Source organism: Chelonia mydas, chromosome 1 (assembly GCF_015237465.2).
Source record: "Chelonia mydas isolate rCheMyd1 chromosome 1, rCheMyd1.pri.v2, whole genome shotgun sequence".
Lineage (NCBI taxonomy): Eukaryota > Metazoa > Chordata > Testudines > Cheloniidae > Chelonia > Chelonia mydas.
Genome location: NC_057849.1, coordinates 253,690,966 through 253,714,559, shown reverse-complemented (window position 1 = coordinate 253,714,559; position 23,594 = coordinate 253,690,966). Strand labels below are relative to the sequence as shown.

The 23,594-nt window shown below is 43.7% G+C and overlaps 1 protein-coding gene across 15 annotated transcripts in view; it reads left to right on the top strand.

Moving 5' to 3' along the window:
* RBFOX2 (RNA binding fox-1 homolog 2) overlaps positions 1-23,594 on the top strand; it is a 251,317-nt gene that overhangs the window by 163,021 nt on the left and 64,702 nt on the right. For all 15 annotated transcript variants that reach the window (XR_005222667.2, XM_037880678.2, XM_037880649.2 and 12 more), the window contains 2 exons: positions 10,713-10,937; positions 22,123-22,269. Coding sequence is in view for 14 of the 15 variants with exons in the window: in XM_037880678.2 (XP_037736606.1) it covers positions 10,713-10,937; positions 22,123-22,269 (372 nt within the window). In the remaining variant the exon portion in view is untranslated. The remainder of the gene's footprint in view (positions 1-10,712; positions 10,938-22,122; positions 22,270-23,594) is intronic.

The following is a 23,594-nucleotide window of genomic DNA, read 5'->3' as shown; positions in this document are numbered from 1 at the left end:
TCATCGCTTCCTTCCTACCAGGCTGCCACAACACTACTGCCGACGCACTCAGCAGACCCTTCTCAACAGAACACGAATGGGAACTGCAATACTGCAACAGCTCTTCTTCCTCTGGGGCACCCCGTCAATAGACCTGTTTGCCACACCCCAGAATCGAAAATGTCGGCTGTTTTGCTCCAGAGTGGGACTCGGGACTGCATCCCTAGAAGACGCGTTCCTCATCCTGTGGAACAACTCTCTCCTCTACGCCTTCCCACCAATCCCTCTGCTACACAGTTCTTCGGAAGATCGTAGACAACAAGGCCCAGGTCATCCTGATTGCCCCGGCTTGGCCGAGACAGACGTGGTATCCTTACCTACTCCGCATGTCCTCCTGTCATCCACGGGCTCTCCCAATAGGCCAGATCTCCTTTCCCAGGACAACGGATGGGTTCTTCACTCCCAGCTCCAAAAGCTCCACCTGCCACAGCCTGGTTCCTTCATGGTTCCAAACCCATGAACTAGCCTGTTCCGAGCAAATCCGATACGTCCTTCTGCACAGTAGAAAAGACTCCACTTGTAAAACTTACCTGCAGAAGTGGAAGCGTTTCACCCTCTGGTGCTCACGTAATCACTTAACGCCCAATACGGTGACCCTCCCTAACATTCTAGACTACCTCCTGAGACCAAAACAGGATGGACTTTCGCTCAGCTCCATCAAAGTACACCTGGTGGTGCTTACCACCTTCCACAACCTGTTAGAAGGTTATTCACTCTTTACCCACCCCACCATAAAACGATTTCTCACAGGCCTGCAAAATCTCTACCCTGAAATTTACCCAACGGCAGCTACATGGAATCTTAACCTCATTCTTCACGCTCTCATGAAACCTCCATTAGAGCCTTTGGCTACCTCCTCTCTTCTCCATATGTCCATGAAGGTAGCTTTCTTAGTTGGAATAACATCAGCAAGGAGAGTAGGTGAAATAAGCGTCCTGATGGCCCATCTTCCCTACACAATCTTCTCCAAAGACACAGTCACTCTGAGACCACATCCTAAATTTGTCCCTAAGGTGGTATCCACCTTCCACCTTAACAGACCGATATACTTGCCTACTTTTTATCCCAAACATCAGAAGACTCCACACAAAGCATCCCTACATACTCTCGATGTCAGGCGAGCAATCGCCTTTTACTTGGACAGGACTAAGCCATTTCGTAAATCTCCATGTCTCTTTGTCTCCATCATCGAAAGATCGACAGGTACGGCTATCTCTAAACAACGTCTGTCCAAGTGGATCTCTGACTGCATCAGATCCTCTTACCGTATTCAAAATATTCTACCGTCCGAAGGCATTAGAACTCATTCCACTCGAACGTTCCATTCCAACGTCCGTTGCCTTCCTACATAACGTACCCATTTCTGACATCTGTAGGGCGGCTACATGATCATCTGAACACACGTTTGCCAAACACTGTGCTATCAAACAGGATACCATGGCAGACACCATAGTAGGCCATACAGTACTCTCTACAGTACTCACTGCTGCATCTCCAAAGTCCCACCGACCATAGTGGGTACTGCTACACATTCACCTAGAGTGGAGCACCCACAGGAACAGCACTCAAAGAAGAAAGGGAGGTTACTCACCTTGCAGTAACTGAAGTTCTTCGAGATATGTGTCCCTGTGGGTGCTCCACTCCCCACCTACCTCCCCTCTACTTTGGAGTACTAGTATAATCGCTCCACGGTAGAGAAGGAACTGAGGGGGATGCGGGACACAGGCGCTCAGGAAGATTCCAATGAGACGGGAGATACCAACTGAGCGCCTGCGTCCCGACCAGGCACTGCTACCGAAAATCTCTGATCAATGGCGCTGGGACGCACCGACACCTAGAGTGGAGCACCCACAGGGACACACATCTTGAACTTCAGTTACTGCAATATGAATAACTTCCCTTTATTCCTCCATCAGCCCTGTTTGGCAGCAAGGGAAAAAACAGTCAACCAGAAGAGGTTTTTCCAAGACAGGAAATATGTAGCCTCAGCAGCTTGGGTGGAATTGTGGACATTTTAATTGCAGGGTCTGTGCCCAGGTGTACTATTTTAGATTTTGATTGGGGTGGTGGGTAGCATTCCAGGGGCTACATAGCTGTCAGCCCTGGGCAGGCTCCCACTGTCATGGTTTAAATTCAGGTGCACAAGATTAGAGCTGGATAAATGTTCGGGAATGCCCCCTGTGTCTCCTGCTAGGCTGAAGCCCCAAGTCCCCACGTTCCTGGACTTGGGTCTTCAGCCCCACCAGAAATCCTAGAGTCATCCCTGTGGGAAGCACCTCGGGACTGAAACACCCTCCTGCAGGGCTGAAGCCCTGAGCCCCCGGGAGCCCTGCGGTCTGCTGAAAAGACTTTCGCGGTCTGGATGTGGACCGCAGGCTGCCTATTGACTACCCCCAGACAACGCCCTAATTTCAGGAAGAGACTGCGAGAGTTGCTGCCACCCCTGTAGTGGCAGACATCAGAATCTCTGGTCTCCCTTGCTGTCATGTAGCTGTTCTTCAGCTGGCTCATACCACAAGTACTAGATGTGCTTTCTTTGGCTTCTTTTCTTTGACAAGAGGTGAAATTCAAAAGTCTTGATTTTATTATTGGACTCCCCTGCTATGATATTTTACTTCTGACCTCATACTAAAAGGAAAGAAGGCTTTGACAGGGCAGTGTCCTGCTCCTGTCTCTTTTCAGGAAGAAACTGTTTGGAGACCACCTTCTGGTCAACACTTCATGGCTTATTTCACCAAGGGAATTGTGTGGTCAGGTTCTGAATTAGTTTTACCCAGCTTTACTTGACCTGTAAGACCATAGTTCTGGCATTGGGCTTTGAAGGGAGAGGGCACGACAGTTCCTTGATCCCTATCTCATGTTTGCATTCATTCAAACGGTTCAGTAGACAACATCAGTAGGTTGGAAAGCTGTCATGTGCTTGGTGCCTTCCTCTGTGGGCTTGTCTTACTAGATACATACTCTTTAGATCCAGGCTATAAATGTTTGTTCTTTACTTCTAGTCTATTCTCCCGGTTAAAGAATAAAGAACAAACAATTATAGTCTGGATCATACTGGCCTTTACAAACATGTTAATTACCTCAAGTTAACGGGCAATCAGTTGCCCCAAGGTTGAGTGTAGACATTACAACCGAGAAGAGTGCATTGGCTTTTGCTTGGTGGCTTGTTTTTGTTTTTTTGTTTTGTTTTGCTTGGTTTGTTGTTTTTAAATGAGGGATATAAACCCTAGTACTTCAGGACATACGTCAGCCAACCACAACCTGACAGGAGAAGGAAACTTCCTCCAAGGGCAAGTTATTCACAGAGTTTCTTGCACCTTCCTAAAGCATATGATGCTCGCTACTTTCATATAGGGTATTGGATTAGATAGACAACTGATCTGATCCAGTAGGACAATTTTTATGGGCTTCTCTACACACACAAGTTGTACTTCTTTAATTATACTGATATAGTTAAAGTGGTACAACCTCCCTAGGGTAGTCGCAGTTCAGTAGGTGTACATGTGCTTAGATCAGGATAGCTTATTCCTATACAGGAAGGGTAATGAACTGTCCTGGTGTATGGCATGCTTATACCAGTATAAATGTATTCCTCCGACGGCTTTTACTGGTATAACTATTTAAAAAAAAAAAAATTCACACGACTGACCAAAATGGTTGTACTGGTTTAAAAAAAGTGTGTAGACCAGGCCAATGTTTCTCTAGTAGCCGTGCTCCATTTCAGTGTCATGATCTTGGTTCACCACCTACTGACTGCCAAAGGAATTTACCTAATTAACATGGCAATGAAGAGTAAAGTAGTTTAGTAAATATTCAGAGGAATGTCCCCAGCTCCACATCTTTATAAGCTATTACATTTCTGTAAAGGCTGATCTATATGCAGTTTTTTGCACTGATTTAACCAAATTTCCTGATGTACCAGTGTGAGCTGGTATAAGTTTCCACAAAAGGGGTTTGAGCAATTAAACTAAATCAAATTTTTAAACAGTTTTAGATAAATTGGTTAAGTGCGTGTACAAGATCTAAGTTGGGAAGGAGGTCTCTGTCTTCAGTGTTCTACTTGGCCTCCACAGAGCCACGCACTACTGTGGATCACACCTTATAAGCCAAGGGGACTGGGTTCAAGCTGCATTTAGTTACACTAATCCCATATCCCTTTTGTGCTCTGACCACTGTTTCAGTTATGTTTCTGAACAGAGCCTTAGTTTTCTTATGAGCAATGGAGGTGTTCCCTGTATCTTTATGGAAGTGGGGTCTGACAAGTGGACATGTGTCAATGAATCAGATGCAGGAATCTATTCATCTGTTTTGAGAGGGGAGTTGGTTTGAGTCCCTGGTTGTGGATGAATTAGTGGAAGAGAGCAGAATTTTTTTCTTAGGCTGAACTGCAGGTTAAAAAGTACCGTACACTGTGTTCAAAGAAAAGTACCATACACTGCGTTTACTGTTTGCCAAGCTACCACTGCACTTGGAGGGCTTGTTGCTATTCGTGAACAGCCCTTCCCTGTTCGGCTAGTCTGGGATGGCTGTCATCTGCAGAATCATAGAATCATAGAATATCAGGGTTGGAAGGGACCTCAGGAGGTCATCTAGTCCAACCCCTCGCCCAAAGCAGGACCAATCCCCAATTAAATCATCCCAGCCAGGGCTTTGTCAAGCCTGACCTTAAAAACTTCCAAGAAAGGAGATTCTACCACCTCCCTAGGTAACGCATTCCAGTGTTTCACCACCCTCCTAGTGAAAAAGTTTTTCCTAATATCCAATCTAAACCTCCCCCACTGCAACTTGAGACCATTACTCCTTGTCCTGTCCTCTTCTACCACTGAGAATAGTCTAGAACCATCCTCTCTGGAACCACCTCTCAGGTAGTTGAAAGCAGCTATCAAATCCCCCCTCATTCTTCTCTTCTGAAGACTAAACAATCCCAGCTCCCTCAGCCTCTCCTCATAAGTCATGTGTTCCAGAAGAGAGTTTGAAACACACTATTGCTGACAAGACTCTCAAGACAGTTTGTAGAGAGGATGGGTAGGCAATGCAGTTTCAGTCCATCCATCCACACCTCTCCTCCTGCTTGTGATTGTTAGGACTCTTGCATTTCTTCATGTCGTTCATACCTGGGAAGTGGGAGAATCAGTTTGCGTAAATGCTGCTGTTAGAATTGTATTTACATTTTAGGAGGGAGGGAGGGCGAGGAGCCCAATCCTGGCAATTTCTATATTTGAATTGTAATTTCAGGTCTTGTTGGTGTTTCCTGTACTATGTGCAGTACTTAGAAGATTTAAAGTGTTCTGTACATGCTAAGAATTAGCAGTAGTAAAATAATGGAACAAGTATTAAGAGGTGAAACTCGCTGAAGATCTAGATGATAACAGGACAATAATAAAACTTACAGATAGTGTAATAGGAGGTATTACGAGCACTAGTGAGGACAGAGAAATAATACAAAGGGATCCACGAAGGTTAGAAATATGGGCAGAGAATAATGAGATCAGGCAGGAAATGTGCAAGTGAATACATCTGGAGAAAAATAATCTGAAATGCAAATATTCAGTGGGAGGGAGAAACCTGGATAAGAATACTGGTGAAAGATAGTAGGAAACATCAAATTTAAAATGAGTTGGCAATAGTGTGGCAGCAAATATGGTTTTGAACTGAATTACTTGGACGTGAAGTCAAAAAGCAGGGTGGTGATAGTCCCCTCTAAATTGCTCTGGGACAACTTCATCTGGTGTACTGTATTCAGCACCAGAAATTGATTGAAAAATTTGGGAAGTTCAGAGAGGATGATAATGATCATAGTTGGATTTATGAGGCAAGATTAAGAGCTAAATATATATGTGTTGTCTAAGCATCCACTAAGAGGCTAGAAGAAACATACTATTTTCACCCTTAAAATGTTTGTAAGTGACTAAAAGTGGGAAGCGTATTTATTTAGGATGGTACAAGTGGATGAACTTGTAAGATAGGAATAAAATGAAATTAAAAGGGAAACAACTTCTGAAAATGAGATTGTTAGGTTTGCAGGATAGTCTTTTTGGGTCATTTTTAAAACAAGATTAAATAAAACAATAGACTATGTCCTGCAGGGAACAATCCTCCATTATCAAGAGGATAGACTGTGTGACCTAATAGGTCTTGTTCATAGAATTCTAGAAATGTAGGGCTGGAAGGGAACTTGAGAAGTCATCAAATCTGGGTCCCTGCGCAGTGGCAGGACCAAGTTAACCTAGACCATCCCTGACGGATGTTTGTCCAACTTGTTTTTAAAAGCTTTCTAATTAGTATTTTGTTCTCAGTGTTAGAGATACTGTCAACTTGAAAGCTAGTCAGTTAAAAATAAATAAGTTAGTAGTTTTAGATCAGTGATTCCCAAACTGGGGTTTGTGAACCCCTGGGGGTTGGCAAAATGTTACAGGGGGTTCTCGGGAAAGAATTCCCTAATGACGGACAGAGCCGTCCTAGGGACCCTGGGCAGCATGGGGCCAGCAGCCCGGAGCCCCTGGACTTCCAAGAGCTAAGCAGATCAAAACAAGCATATCTATCACACTGAGGAGATTTAAACTTCAAGACTCCTTATAAGAAATGGAAAGGGAGGTAGATATTTTTTGCTGTTTTTAAATTAAATAGGCAGCTAGTATTGTTTTTAAAATTATTATGAAGAACAAGTTTAAGCTTTGTTGTAATGCTGTGCGTTGTTTGCCTGGACTGCTCAAGACCTGAATGCTTGTGTAGGAGGAACTCTTTAAGTTGGCTTCTTAAATACCTTCATGCTGTTTCACATCAGATACTCCTTGATGAAACACAGGAGCTTTGTCTTATAACAGGCTTCTTCAAAGTGATAAAAGCTACGAAAGTGAGATCTTGGAAGAGTGTTGCCGTTTTCATAACGTAATAAAAATACTGTAATGATAAATAATAATTAATAGTGTGTAATAAGCATGTCATAAAAACAAATTTTATATTTCCAAGGTCGCTGCTTTTATAATTTATACTCAGGTAAAGGAGAAAATCCCTGGAAATACTCATTTTTAGGTGGGGCTTCGCGAGACACAACATTTTAGTGAAAGGGGTTCACAGGTTGTTAAAGTTTGGGAATGACTGTTTTAGATACTGCGCCTTCCCCGGAGTCCTGCTGCCAGTTTTTGTAGTTTTACAATCACAGTTTCCTATTTTGTTCCTATTTTAAAAATGGAAAAACCTACACAGTCATGGGGAACTGACTTACATTGAAACTAACTATAGACAAACAGCTGTCAAACGGACAAGGAAAATAAACTGAAAAAATATTACAATTATTTTTCTCTAAACTTTCAGTTATAATAATCAGAGATGTCTCTCACAATGATAGATTTAAAAAATTCTAGACAGAAACATAATTAAGTTGATGGTGTTTCTTTAAAATCTTCATTTAAAAATAAAGTCTTCAGGCCTGTCCTTCATTTAAAAAACTAAACTTGTTTATTGTATTAGTTTAGATTCACTTAAAGGTTCAAAGACAGGGAACTTGTCAGGGTAAGGGAAGCAACTGGACAGAAATTAAAGCATGGTGGGGCTACCACTCTTCTGGGCTTTTTGGGGAAACCTTGCATTGCACAGATGATGCATTGAGTGAGTCTACACTGGAAATAATTGCAGCTACAGTAACTCCTCGCTTAACGTTGTAGTTATGTTCCTGAAAAATGCACTTTAAGCGAAAAGATGTTCAGCGAATCCAATTTCCCCCATGAGAATTAATGTAAATAGGGGCGGGGTTAGGTTCTAGGGAAATTTTTTTCACCAGACCTAAAACTGTTTTATTTTTATATAAAAAATAAAATATAGTTTTTGTCTGGTGAAAAAAATTTCCCTGGAACCTCCCCCCTCCCCATTTACATTAATATAATATATATACACACACACACAGAGTATAAGTTTTAAACAAACAATTTAATACTGTACACAGCAATGATGATTGTGAAGCTTGGTTGAGGTGGTGAAGTTAGAGGGTGGGATATTTCCCAGGGAATGCCTTACTGCTAAATGATGAACTAGCACTTGGCTGAGCCCTCAAGGGTTAACACATTGTTGTTAATGTAGCCTCACGCTCTACAAGGCGGCACGAATGGAGGGAGGGGAGACAGCATGGCAGAAAGAGACACACACACCACACACCCTGTGTGTGGGGGAGAGAGAGAGAGATGTGCCTTGCCCCTTTAAGTACGCTGACCCCATTCTAAGTACATTGCCTTTAAAAAAAAAAAATCAGGAAGTTGAGACAGCAGCTGGGGGCAGCAAACTCTCTCGGTCGGGAGCCCTGTCCTGTCCCCATCCTGCTCTATATGGAGAAGGGGTAAGGGGGGGCAGGAGTAGGTGGGAGGGGGACACCCTGACACTAGCCCTCCTCTTCCCCTTCCCCTGCACAGCAAGCAGGAGGCTCCCAGGAACAGCACATGGCAGTCGGGGGAGGGACAGCTGAACAGCCAGCAATTGGTAGCCTGCTGGGCGGCTGCCGCACAGAGAACTTAGGGGAGCAGGGAGCTGATAGGGGGGCTGCCGGCCCACCCTGGTTCCAAGCCCCCACCAGCTAGCTCCAACCGGCCACTCTTCCTGCAAGCAGCGGACAAAGCAGGCGGCTGCCAAACGACGTTATAAGGGAGCATTGCGCAACTTTAAACGAGCATGTTCCCTACTTGATCCGCAAGGTCACAGCGAAAGGGACGTGAGGAGTGACTGTATATTCCAGTAGCTGCCAGCGGTGGTGCAGCCATTTTCGTGACACGGTGGTAAAAATGTCCGAGCTGCGTCTGTGAATTTAACAGTGCTGCTGACAATTGCTGAAACACGACTACTGATTTTTCTTTCTTTGATAAGGGTTCCGAGTTCTGTTTCTGCAAGCAGCATTGTTTAATATGCAGCTTTGTGTAGGGACTGGACTTCAGTAAGTGAAACTGGCGGTGTGGTTCCATAGGGTCCGTGGCTGCAGCTCTGCACTGCTGAATGGTGTTGAATTCCCTTTCCTCACCTTCTTCCCAGCTACAGGCGTGCATGATCATCTGGTCCGCAGGGGACACAGGCCAGATATACTAGTGTCAGAACAAGTTTGAGATTCAGCCAATGTTTGAATGACCTGTGTTGGCTGGAGGTGCATTGAATTTATCATTGTTTCATTCGCTCTGAAAGGGAGCTGCAGGCACTTTGATAACTGGATTGAAAGATTTGTCCAGTTTCAGCGGAGCTCCCTTCAGTGTCTCTGTATTCTCTGCTGAACGACTACTATGTAATTTCCTGCAGCAATTACCCCTTGGTGAATCCCTTCCCAGCAGAGATCCTTTTGCCTCATTTGGTGACAAGACTGTTTTCTCTTTTGTCCATTGATTTAAGCACACCAATATTACAACAGGCTCCACTACCTCAGGGTGTTGTGGGAGGAGGGCCCATGTCTGGAGTAGCAGGTGAAACTTAAAATCGGGATTACAGTACAGTGGTGAGAAACCTCCTAGCCTGAGAATATTCCTTGGCTTTCTCTGGTGGGCTGATGGGTGCAATAGAAACAGAGCAATAGTCCAGTCTTCTAAGGTCAGAGAGAGTTGAATGTCATGGGCCATTCTTCCTTTACCCCAGGTGACTGAATTCTTCCAGCCATGCCTCCCTCCCTTCCCTGAGGGCATGTAGATGGGCCCTGACAGTTGGGCAGAGTGGCTATAACGATGATTTTGGAAGTGCTAGGGCCCTCTGGAGGCATGGCAGTGTGGGATTTTTACCCTCTTTGGGATACCTTTCATCTGGTGGAGTATCTGTTTAATAGACAACCAGTTGGCATCAAATGGCGCCAAAAGCTGCTAAAAAGCCAATTGTCCTAGCACAGAAATCTCTGTGGGATGCCCTGAGTTGAGGGAGGAGTATAATTAACATCTTGTTTGAAGGTAGTGATGCTAATGCTTGGGAGAGAGCAAGTGCTGCAAGCCTGTATTCTCAATTCTCAGTTCCCCATGGCTCCTGTCTGTCTTCTGAGGAGTAGGCAAGAAGCATGAATTCCAGTAATTGGGTATCTGGGTAATCTGTTTTGCACAGATCTGTCCTGGAAAACAGATCTCTGCTCTCTTTTACTAGAGTATAATAGCAAGGAATACTGCCCTAAGCAGAGGTACTTGGGGGCAGTGCCATGAGGATGCAGTTTATCACAAGAAATATCTTAGTGGTTAGAGGACTGGGAGAAGTGGGATGTGCCAGCCAAGTACACTAGCATTTTATAGGGATGTTAGGACCAATGTCACCCGCACTGGAATGCTGGGAGCACTCAGGAAAAGTCAGAAAGAGAATTCTATTCTATAATTTGGGCCTGAGGAGGAGATGCAAGCCAGTCAGGCCCCGGAGATACACCTTACATGACTTACGGGATCCTGTGATATTTCAAGGGTGTGTAGGTCCTGAGCCCCAAATATGGCCCCTTCATTCTATCCAGTATCCTCAAAGCTGCCAAAGCAAACTTAAAAAAATGAGAATCTGTGCTCTCTGGGGAGGAGTGTTCCTTCTGTATAAAATGCAATAGAGGACTTGTTTGGGTGGTAGTGTAGTGACCATGAATGAGATACTGAGCTGGGCTGGATTGGACACCTGTTTGCTCTTCTTAGATTGGACTGGTGGTCCATCATTTGTAGCATATTAAATCCATTTTCTCCTTTCCCCTTCTCCAGGGTAACCAGGAGCCAACAGCCACTCCTGATGCAATGGTCCAGCCATTCACCACAATCCCGTTCCCACCACCCCCACAGAATGGGATCCCCACAGAGTATGGGGTGCCACACACTCAGGACTATGCAGGCCAGACCAGCGAGCACAATCTGACACTCTACGGAAGTACGCAGGCGCATGGAGAGCAGAGCACGAATACGCCCAGCACGCAGAATGGATCTCTTACGGTATGCACAGCCAGTTGCAGAGTGGGAAAACCAGTACAGTGCCATTCATACAGTGCGTTTCCTGAAACTGTTTTAGGTTAGATTACCTGATAGCTCTCTTCCATTCCTAATGTCTCATAAGTGCGTAGGTAATGTTGCTCTTGTATCAGAGGTGGGCCGCTTGTATCCCAAAAGTGAGAGAATTATGAAAGCCCCGTGGCTTTCACATCCCAGTGCAATGCTCCTACCTTCTTTCCCCCTTGGATATACTCTCTTGATAAATATGTGTTTGTGAAGAGAGAAATATCCCCTCTGTCGCAACAAGGAGTAGCGATAGTTTATGGTGGCGTTCTTAAATGTTGTGACTGAACTGTAGCCTAGAACAGTAATTTAGGGATGTCCAGCCTTTACAAAGATGTTAACTACTTTGAGTTAATCGGCAATCAAATTATATAAAAAAACCAAAAACCGGAGTGAAAACAAGCCTTAAAAAGCTGAAATTATAGATAGGTTTATAATTAGTAGATACAGATGAATTATCCCAGTTCAGGGAGATGGTAGAGTGGGGAGATGTTTTGGCTTTTTGAAGATGACTGTGTGCATGGGGGGTGCAGGGGGGCAGACCTAGGCAGGAGACAACCTTTGGCTGCTATGCAGCCATTTACTGAACAAAGACTTTCACCGTCTTCCTTGTTCACTTTCATCTTCCCATAGCCTGCAAATGGAACTGGACAACATGCTGGCAGATTATCCCAGGGAAAGCTTTATCCACCCCTTAAGCCACTTGTTAAGATTTAACTTCCTAATAAAGAGCCTTATGGTTAGAGCCTTCAGTGCAAAGGGATGGATTTAATCTGCTAATGCTTTCAGTTTTCCTTGTAGTTAGGTGCTTGGCTGCTAGAGATTATTTTTTCTCCCTACGAGTACGGAGTGAATTTAGTCTCAGTGATTGGAAGGGCTGATATAGTGCCAGCTCAAGTGTGTACGGATGCGCAGCGTGTAGCACCCTTCTCTCTGTGATGGGCCATGATTGCACTGTTCACAGCACTGGTCTTGACCTTGGGAGATGCGTCGAGCTATGGTGTTCACCAGATGAATGGATTGTCTTTCACAACTGTACAGAAGGAAAGGGTATAAGCCCGGTAAAGTACATTGACCATGCTTTCAATTCACTTCAGACACCTTACTAAGTCACAGGGCAATGCAATCCTAGTCCATGACAGATCATGACTGGAAATGGAACCGAAGGCTGATGCAAGGCAAGTGCAGAGCCATATAAGTAACATTAGGACACTGAGCTGTCTGTCCCAGGTCCCACCCATCCAGTGAACACAACACAGGAACTGGAATTTTAGTTTCCTGCCTGGCAATGCAGAGCAATACTAAGCACTACCAGCTCAGTGATGGAGTTGGATGTTGGGAATACAACCTAGATCTCCTGCATGGCAGTGCAGAGTGCTTCCTTGTTTGTCTGCTTTTTCCATGTGTTTATGTAGTTCCTATCTTTGTCCAGACATTAAGAATGTTTTTTTAAAATGGAAATGAATAATGTGAGCCTTGACCCTGGACGTAAGCTGCTGCCAACCCTCCTGTTCCTATTCCATATTAGGAACCATCTCCACTGCATTGCGGGGAAGAGCTCTGTGTTTCATTGACTAATACAAGCTCCAGAGAGCCAAAAGAACAAGAATAGGAGTCCGCATATGTGCTCTGGCAGGGTGAGACAGTGGTACTTAGTGTAGCCTATGAGGAGAGAATAGAAGCTCGTGTGGGAAGGAGTGTGTTGCTGGGTGCCTGCTGTGAGTGGGAGAATTGTTGTCAGGAGTCTGTGGAGAGGTTAGGTAATAGGTTGGCTAGCATGTAACTTTTCTACCAACTACTGGGAACAGTAGGCATGTCTGCTCTAACTATTTAACATAGTTAAAGGTGTGCAAGTGAACACTGTGAAGTAGTAGAGTGCACAGAACTGGAGCGGGCCAGGAACAGGTAAAGGTAAATTCCTTCAAGAAAACACATGAACGCATTAGTGGTGGCAGTCTTGGCCAGGATTATTTAACCTGAAAGGATTCCAGTTGGTGGTAAGCCACTGTGTGTGTTTCATGGAAATCCAAGGGGAGTGAACAAAGTAGCTGAGGGCTTTCCTAGCCTGTCTTACATGCTTTGGGCCTTGAATCTTTCTGCACTTATCCCTTTCTATCCCTCTAGTGGAATCTTAGTGTATGAAGCTCTTTTGATTCCATGGAATATAGGCCTTGGGGTGTATTTGCTTTTAGCTTTACTCTTTATTCAACACACTGAGCAGTCATGTGGGAACCGAGGGAAACTCACTGTATTGTGTTGTAAGTAGGAGGCTTAGTTACTCAGGCCGAAGGTGGGTGTTAGAATACAACACACCAGGTAGATGATACTACCTTTCTGAATACACCCATAACTCACAGGCACTGTTCATCACATGTGCCAATTATTACATACATACTCATGTGTGTGTGTGTTGCATGTGTGCACTCATTCGTCACACACAGGTTCTCCCTCTTTCTAATCCTGTCTTCTGGCCCACGGGACTCTACTAACCTAATACTGTGTAAAGTTGTCTTAGGGCCTCTAATGCTCTCCTCTTGCTACAGCAGTCAACAAGAGCAGCTGCCCTCACATGTGTGCAAGTGAGATCCCAAACCCAACAGGCCTGCAGATTCCCCTGCTGTTGTGATCTTAAGCCTGGAATCCCAGGGGCATTTCAGGAATTCCTTTAACCAGAGAAAAGAGACCTTTCCCTACTTTTAAGATCAGAGTTTGTGCTGATGTCCATTTGGTGCAGTACACAGTCAGTTAGCAAAAAGGGAATGGGAGGAAGAGCTTAGAATTCCTGCTTTTCAGCCTGGCAGATGCTGAGGTTTTTGCAGAAATGTTAAACTGAGAAGACAGGGTGTCATTTCTGAATTGGTTTTGGGTGGGTTATATCTGACTGATAACAAGCCTGTGCGACAGTGTAATGAGTTCATCCAGTTTCTTCTCTTATGAGCTAGTCAGGCTCTGGCACACAAGCCAGACAGGCTGATATGAGGATGCTGACAGTGGCAAAGTGAGTTAATTAACACAACCTGGACGCCTGAGTTCAAATGTCAGCTCTGGTTGCAAATGAAATAAACTTCATGAGTCAAGGTCCGCTCCAGACTGGACATTTCTCTACATTAGGGGTAATCAGTTATTTTTTGTCAAGGTCCAGATTTCTTGGTTCGGGTATAGTCAAGGTCTGGACTCCAGAGAAAAAAATAAGTAAATAAAAATATTTTGGGGTTCTTTTAAAAGTGTCTGGCGGTTCGGGTTTGGCCTGTGGTCTTCCTATTGACTGCTCCTGCTCTACGTTATAAAAACAACGCACATTCTGGCATGATTGTTTTGTCAGCCAAGGAGAAACCTGGGACTTAAATAATATTTATGGCTATAGGTCAGGATTGAGAAGCACAGAAATGGAACTGTGGATGGAGGAACTTGCACATTAATTGCTCATATTATGCTTGAGTTTAATTTGTGGTATTGGCCCTTCACTTATTGAGGATCAGACCTCATGTGCTGGGCTGTGTTTCCTGCCCGGTACTTGGGGTTATGAGTCTATTTCCAAAGCATCTGGCCTTTCTTCCCAAACTATGCCCAAAGCAGAGTTGAGAGAGCTGGATCAAAAATTGACAGGGACATCAGTTCAAATGTGGCTTAGCAAAACAACCTGCAGCAGAAGAGTCTTTTTCCCTGACTGATACCTTGCATCTCAGTTTGTCAGTGCTATGACTCTTGAGTTTTTATCAGTTTACAGAGGTAGACATAAAACAACCTGAGGACTCTCAATCTGAGACAGCCCAAGGTGGAGAGACTTATTTAGAGGAATGATTGACCATCTAGTGAACTAAAATGGCTTTCTTGACAGTAGAAAACAAGAGGATTTCCCTATAAGGTGAATAAAACTGATGAAAGAAGCCAGCTGAATAGTGGGAAGAAGGTGTGTGTGTGTGTGTGTCTCTGTGTGTAAAACTCTATATCTAGAGGTATAGCTGTACAGACATAGACATATGTAAATCACTTTATATGAAAGTTCCTGATGCAGCCTCATAAATGGCAGGTGTTGAGAGCTTGCCTTTCGCATTATATCATGAACCTGTACGATACAAAATCTCATTGCAGAGAGCAGTGTCTGAGATAAGTCTCTGACGTACTGTCACTTAAACATATTTAGTAAATGCAGCACATCCTCCAAAGGAATACAGATGTCCTTTTTTTTATTGGCGAATGAGGAATCACATTCACAGTGGGATCCATGTACCCTAGTCAGTGTGAATGGTGAGATAGGGACTATACTTTCAAATTTCTGGGTGTATTATATGCATCTAAACATATGTTTTTGAATGTGCAAGGTTTTCCTAGGACAGGGTGTTCCCAAACTTTTTTTTTATAGCATGAACTGCATCTTAACAGAAGGATTGTCCCAGGGATGTCTCCTCTCCGATTTGCTGTTGTATAGATTGCCCCCTCTCCCACAAATAATAATGGAAAATCCCTATGGTAACTACAGCAATTGTGTACCTAGGAATTTTAATATTAAGGAAGTATGTAATGTTTACTTTTAGGTGTCTCTTAATGCAGTTTAACAGGTGGAGGAGAAGCCATCACTATGTGACCAAACAGCTCTCTGTGGACCACTCCATGGTCCAGAGTTTGGAAACCATTGGGCAACTAAATATGAAATTTTGAACTTGAGAGCATGGTCTGACCATGAAACAGATTAGTTCAGTTTTCCACACTTACAAACCACTGGTTAATGTCTAAGCATGGCAGCTGTTCACCATCATCTTCTCTGGCTTGTGTGCCAAAACCTCCCTATTTGATAAAAGATGCATTTGGTACCAAGAGACTTTCATGAAGGTTCTGGCTTGGTGGCCATCAAAACAATCCTGTCTGGACGCTGCGTGGTGTCATTGCATAGAAAAACATTTAATACGTTCAGAGATTCCAAGGCCAGAAAGGACCCTTTGTAATCAGCTGGTCTGGCCTCCGGTATAACACAGGCCACAGAATTTCCCAAAATACTTCCTTTCTTATTATATTCCTAGCATGTTCTGAGTTGCATTTAGACATCCATATTGCCATCTCTGGAAATTGGGCTCCCTATTTTTAAGGTAAAGAATACAAATGGAAATGGATTTGTTAATTTTAAAAATGAAATTTAGTGCTATTGAAAAGTGCCAATTGGCACTGGAAGTCCTCTGTCTTCAGAACAGGTACAGCATGGGCAATGACAATTCAGGTTCCCACATCCACTACCCATGACTGTGTATTCAACCTTAACTCGGAGGAACAACCTATAGGAGTGAGGGGGATTCAGTGTCCATGGCCCTTTTAAGTCCTTAACCCATACCTCTACTTAAACTGCTTCCTAGGGTGTCTGTTATGATGGTAGCTTTTGTGATGTGAACCTATTGGAAGCTGGACTGAAACCCCTCCATCCCCACCCCACCCCCCAAAAACCTCAACAAGCAACCTTCCATTTCTGTAGGCACGTAGCCATCAAATAGTAGTGAATTTCAGTCACCGCCTTCAGTCATTCCGCAAGCTGTTTCCTGATCTGGGGCCAGACTATAACTAGTGGAGTCAAAAAATGCTATAGCTCAATCCCAAAGCTCATAAGCCAATCTAGTTCCCCTCTGAATACAGGCATTAATAGTTTACATTTCTCTGTCTGTTTTGTAAATAGACTGTACCCACAGTCTACCCTTGTTCTTGGGCTACACAGGATTCTGGATCTTCTATTTCCAAACGTTTTAATTTTCCGTAACTTGCATCTGAAGAAGGAAGCGAGGGAGAGAAACAAACTGTACTTTGTATTTATAGTTTCTGTGCTGGCTGATCTCTTTGCTCTTGTCAAAAGAACAGGAGTACTTGTGGCACCTTAGAGACTAACAAATTTATTAGAGCATAAGCTTTCGTGGGCTACACCCCACTTCATCGGATGCATAGAATGGAACATATAGTAAGAAGATAGATAGATATAGATAGATACACATACAGAAAAGGTGGAAGTTGCCATACAAACTGTAAGAGGCTAATTAATTAAGATGAGCTATTATCAGCAGGAGAGAGAATTTTTTGTAGTGATAATCAAGATGGCCCATTTAGACAGTTGACAAGACGATGTGAGGAGGATACTTAACATTGGGAAATAGATTCAATGTGTGTAACGACCCAGCCACTCCCAGTCTCTATTCAAACCCAAGTTAATGGTATCTAGTTTGCATATTAATTAAAGCTTAGCAGTCTCTCGTTAGTCTGTTTTTGAAGCTTTTCTGTTGCAAAATTGCCACCCTTAAATCTTTTACTGAGTGGCCAGAGAGGTTGAAGTGTTTTCCTGCCGGTTTTTGAATGTTATGATTCCTGATGTCAGATTTGTGTCCATTTATTCTTTTGTGTAGAGACTGTCCGCTTTGGCCAATGTACATGGCAGAGGGGCATTGCTGGCACATGATGGCATAGATCACATTGATAGATGTGCGGGTGAACGAGCCCCTGATGGCGTGGCTAATGTGATTAGGTCCTATGATGGTGTCACTTGAATAAATATGTGGACAGAGTTGGCATCAGGCTTTGTTGCAAGGATAGGTTCCTGGGTTAGTGTTTTTGTTGTATAGTGTGTGGTTGCTGGAGAGTATTTGCTTCAGGTTGGGGGGCTGTCTGTAAGCGAGGACTGGGTCTGTCTCCCAAGATCTGTGAGAGTGAGGGATCGTTTTTCAGGATAGGTTGTAAATCTTTGATGATCCGCTGGAGAGGTTTTATTTGGGGGCTGAAGGTGACAGCTAGTGGCGTTCTGTTATTTTCTTTGTTGGGCCTGTCCTGTAGTAGTTGACTTCTGGGTACTCTTCTGGCTCTGTCAATCCGTGTTTTCACTTCAGCAGGTGGGTATTGTAGACTGTTGTCAGTCTCACTTTGTCTATTCACCCTATGTCTGCTCACCCAGGCAGATAAATATTCACTGTTGGCTCAAGCAGTATAGATCCCCTACTTCTCCGAAATCTTAACTGAGACCCTAACTTGGGCATGCAGTCTGTGGAACTGGCTGCTTCAGAACAGTTTGGGACCATGAGCATAGTGCCAGGTGACATTACCATCAATGTATGCAGTGTTGTTGTACCTATGGTGGTCCCAGAATATTAGAGAGACAAGGTGAGTGAGATAATATTTTTTTATTGGACCAACTTTTGTTGGTGAGAGAGACAAGCTTTCAAGCTTACACAGAGCTCAGACTTGAAGAGTCAAAAAAGGGTCACCACCTTCTCACTCTAATTACCATCAATGTAAATTACACAGACTAATGTGAGAGTGTAGGATGGGACTAACCGCATTTTAAATTCCAGAATTTCTGCAACAGCATAAGTCTCCTTGTTACTGCCTCCTTGCTGGCAGTTGAGATTTAAGGAACATGAAGAGACTCTGCACCCCACTGTTCTGAACTGACAACAGGTTGTAGTACGTATCTCGGACTTGAGGAGGGAGAAGTGCAGTTCCCCACTGTCAGATGTTGCTATCAGGCTAGAATGAAGTAAGTGAGAGTTAGTGCGGGGAGGAGAGATTTGGTTTGTGAAGAGTGTTTTTTATTATGTGACTCAGGGTAACTTTCTGCCATGAGTCTCTATTAAATGCTGCCTCTAAACAAGCTCCAGGCCTTTCCCTTTCATCTCCTGATGAATTAAGTCAAGGAATGACCAAAAAAAGAAAAACGAGACCTTAGGAAGCCATTTCTTCCATTTGTATTTGTGGCTGAATATATGGCAATACACAAATGTATCCAGCCAGTCCGATGCTGGCTGAAAGACTGAACCTCACTTTAGGGTCACAGACGTTAGAAATGTGAAAGAACCATTAGATTGATGAACCCATCCCCTTGCAAGTGTAGTTTATAGCTTTCAGAGAGGGAACATATCTGACATTAGCAGGAAACTGTTGAATTCATGTAGAAGAATGTACCCTTCCACATTGGTGTTACCTGTCTCTGAGCTTGGGAGTCTTATCATAGTCGAGGTGAGGTTTGACAGAAGACCTCTTGTCTTCCCTGTTTGAAGCCTTATCTCACTGTACAAAGCTAGCATGCTGTAAATATTGTCTCTTGTATGGCAGCAGCACGCTGCCATATGCAGGCACAGCTGTGAGGGATTTCTGAACAGGCCGCTGTATGACATAGTACAGGCTTAGTAAGACATGAGTTCCTGCCTCTGAGTGTTTATATTCTCCTCGGTCCACTAGTTCACAGCCTCATGGTTTCCATGCCTATTGAAGCAATAGACCTATTCCTTGGCAGATTACATCAGAAACTGTTCAGAGTCCTTAAACTTGTGCTGACATACCTCACTTTGTAGAGTCTACACTTGTCATGCTTGGGAGGGATGGACAGAGGGTGCATGCCTATCTGGTGGGGCATGTGTCTACCTGCAACTTTTACCATCTATTGCGGGAAGCACAGGGCTTGGAAATTTACATTAGTGGGACTCCAGAGTATGCATAAAGCCTGACTGAAGAGAGATTCCCTTCGAAACTCAGTAGCACTAGGGGAGTTAATGATTTCTGGGGGTTGTTTTGGAACGCTAATCTCTAGGCACTGTTTGCACTGGTGATGGATGAGCTGCCATGTGTTCTGTCCTTTTCCTTGGACAGATTTGCCCCGGGGAGCAGAGGACTCTGATGGAGTCATAAAAATAAAACTGCCAAATAGCATGGTGTGATTTAATCACAAGCTGACTGCATTGATTCTTCCCCTAGGGTGCACCACACATGTTTCGAGATGCATTTTGTCATGGAGTGAGGGAAGGGAAAGGCATCTGGAAGTGGTACATTTTAGATATGATATCTGTCAGGATGTTGTCTATCTGATATTTGGGGGTGGGTAAACCGTGGCTGATTGTAAATGGTGTACTTTGTCTAGTCTGTGGTGGGCTCATGTCGCTCTGCTGTCCCCTTCACTGCAACTTGTGAACAGAGATGCTTGCATAGCCATGCCATTCCACTCTCCCCATCAGGGCTAGTTTATACCAAATGGATCACATTCATTTGTACTGCCTGCATTGCTTAAGTGAAGTGAAATGGAAAGCTGCTGTTGCTTTGATCAGCATGCCGCAGCCACAGTGTTCACTGTTAACATGCTATTGTCAGTCCTGTGTAACTCGTATGTGTGTCCGAGAGAGAGAGACTTCTGGCTGAGAGAATTTCAGTGCTACTGCTGCCCATTTTGTATAGGTTTCAGAGTAACAGCCATGTTAGTCTGTATTCGCAAAAAGAAAAGGAGTACTTGTGGCACCTTAGAGACTAAACAATTTATTTGAGCATGAGCTTTCGTGAGCTACAGCTCACTTCATCGGATGCATCCGATGAAGTGAGCTGTAGCTCACGAAAGCTCATGCTCAGATAAATTGGTTAGTCTCTAAGGTGCCACAAGTACTCCTTTTCCATTTTGTATAGCAACGGAGAGATGCCCCTTTTCAGGTCTTTGGGACTACGTCTACCCAGCAAAGAAAAATCCATGGCTGGCTCATACCAGCCGACTGTGGCTGCGGGGATGTTTCATTTCTGTGTAGGCTTCTGGGCCCAGGCTCTGGGATCCTCCCATCTTTCAGGGTTCTAGAACCTGGGCTCTAGCCCAAGCCTGGAAGTCTACACACCAATGAAAGAGCCCCACAGCCTGAGCCCCATAAACCCAAGTCAGCTGGCGTGGGCCAGCCATGGGTTTTTCTTTGCTGTGTAGACATATCCTGGGAGACTCTCAAGGCTTTGCTGCATAATATGCAGGACGCTCTGGGTAAGTCCAGCCAGTGGTGGAGGAGCACAGTCTTTGGTTAAGTCTCCTGGGAGAATTTCTTTGCACATTTGATAGACAAAATGGATGTCCAGCATCAGTAAAACACTTGATTGTTTTAAGCTGTTAGGGCCTGGATATGTCATTGCAAGTGTTTAAAACAGACTGAATAGAGTCTTTGCTAGCCCTTTGAGTTCCCATACAATAGGTTTTCACTATTGCTGTGGATGAAGGGGTGAAGTAAGCCCACACCATGTGAGAGAGAGTGAAGCTGGGCTTAAGAAATTTACTAGACATCCAGCCAAAGCATTAAACCTTCATTTGAGACAGGTGACAAAAGAAGGGGTGAATAGGCGCTTTGGTGATTATCCTGGCATACCATTCACAGCTGCTGAAAAGGGAAACAGCAATAAAACTGATCAGATTATTATCAATTTCGCTGTTCTGCTGGCAAGCGTGAGTCAGTGAGTACATTTTTCATGTCTCAGAGTAAGGGATGGGTTCCCCCATGCTGGGGTTAACAAAGTCATGACACAGCTTGTGGAGTCTCCTGGAGGAGAGATTCAAATGGAGATTAAATAAATCTGGCTATTTCAATTTCAATGTTAAAACCTCCTACCAAGACATCTTCATTTGTGCCTCAATCTCATCTATGATGCAAAACACGTTTAGGGGCAGCACGTATATTTTGACTGCAAAGCCAAAAAAGGAGTGTGGCTCTTTGAGTTTTGGTAGAACCTAAAAATGGTGATATTTATTTATTCAAGAAATTACAGTAGATTTTAAATTAACTAAAATAAATTAAACATAAGAATGCATAGCCATTGCCCGTGGGCTGAACCATTTTAGTGTAGGTCATATTTGGAGGTGGTACTTCTCTGAATGGAACACAGCAGAACAGATGCAGTTTTGCCTGGGGGTGCAGTGCTGACATCAGTCTGTTGGAAAGCTGCACCTCAGTCATGGGATTTTGATTATTGCATCAACATGCTGCTATAAGAGATTAGAATAATAATATTACTTGCCAGCATCAGGACAAAAAAGAAGACCCCACCTCTTCACTGTAGCTTTCCCATGGTAACAAGGGGGAAGACAAGCCAAGGGAAAGAGGAGAAACTACTTTAAAAAAACAAAACAAAACCCTACTAAGCTAAAATATTATATTGGTGGAGAAGGGGAGAGAAAGAAGTGTAAGATCCTCTTACTATTTGCTCATGGAAAGGACGGAGAAATAAAAGATCAGTTGTTTGCTGGCATTAGCAAACTTACTGTGTCACAGTTACAAGTATAGTGTAAATACACAGGCAGAGACTACCTCATAAGGGTTGGTTGGAATTGGTATGATTTCTCTTCACTTCTCTTTTTGTCACCGTTTGATTTCAGCAAACAGAAGGAGGGGCACAGACAGATGGACAGCAGTCACAGACACAAAGCAGTGAGAATACTGAGAGCAAGTCCACTCCAAAGCGGCTTCATGTCTCTAACATTCCCTTCCGTTTCCGGGATCCAGACCTCCGACAGATGTTTGGGGTAAGTTACTGAAGCCTTTAAGGAACAATGGACTCTACTTCACTATAAGTACAGTAGATGGTGACACTGATGGTGTGTCGATGTTAGGAAAAAAGGTATTTTTACTACATGTTCGTTAATGTGGTAAAATCCCAGTGTGAACAGGGCAATTTGTAGTTTTCACATGTTAGCAGGGCGAGGTAAGCACTAGGTAGGGTTTACCTCTACTTGCTATCACTTGCCCTTTCTGCACTAAGATTTTATCATGTGTTAACAAACAGTGGATAAAATTCTGTCTTGTTGCCTAGTGAAAATAAGGCTTCATAGCTAAGGTTGATTTAGTGTTTCCATTCTAAAGCGTTATTTTTCAGTTGGTTACAAACTTTCTGAAACATTTAAGAGCCTCCTTATGATCCACTTCTGGGACCTTATGAAGACATTCCTGTAAAGAAATCGGCCAAATAATATTTGAGGCGCCATTGGTGAGGGGATAGTATTTTTAAAAGTATATAACATACCCATTGTGTGTAGTTTGACTGTATCTTTTAGCCTGCTCCCCCCTCCCTCCAGCCTTTGTACATTACCTATCTTCTTAGATTGTAAACTCTGTGGGGCAGAGACTGTCTTCATATGTATGGCTAGGGACTAGTTCACCATGGACACACACAAATTCAAAGGATGATACAAGGCTTTGCAAGAGCTATGCTTCAAGTGAAGTGTCTATACGATCCACAGGAACCTTTGGCTTGTTGGCTGCTCATCCTGTGTGGTTGACAGTGTACTAGTGTTGTCTGCAAATAGTTCCGTGTAATTAAGTGTTTTGTTTTTCTTTTAACAAAATCTAGGGAATTCTATTTAATAAAACAAAACAAAACTTTGTTGCATGCTAAGGCTGCAGACTGAAGAACTCAAGACAGGAAATACAATGTTAAGGTTGCTCATGAAACCTTGATAGTTGTTCCCTGAGTGTATGTGGTAAATCATTTCTAAGTGCACCATCACCTACAACTGGTTCTGCAGGACTCTCGCTTCAGTCATTGTACAGCTTGAACAGTATTCACTGAATGAGGCAGGTGTCCTATGAAACCATACCTAATTCACATCAGCAAATTATCCCGATGCGAGGGAAAGATAAGAAGAATAATAAGAGGTCAATTTGGCTCTATCAGGAGTTCTTTAATGACCTGAAAATCAAAAATGAATTCTACAAAAAGTGGAAATATGGACAAATTGCTAAGGAGAAGTATAAAAGAATGGCATGAGCATGTCGGCACAAAACAGAAAGGCTAAGGCATTTAGCCTTTGAGTTACACCCAGCAAGGGACATAAAAGGCAACAAGGAGTTT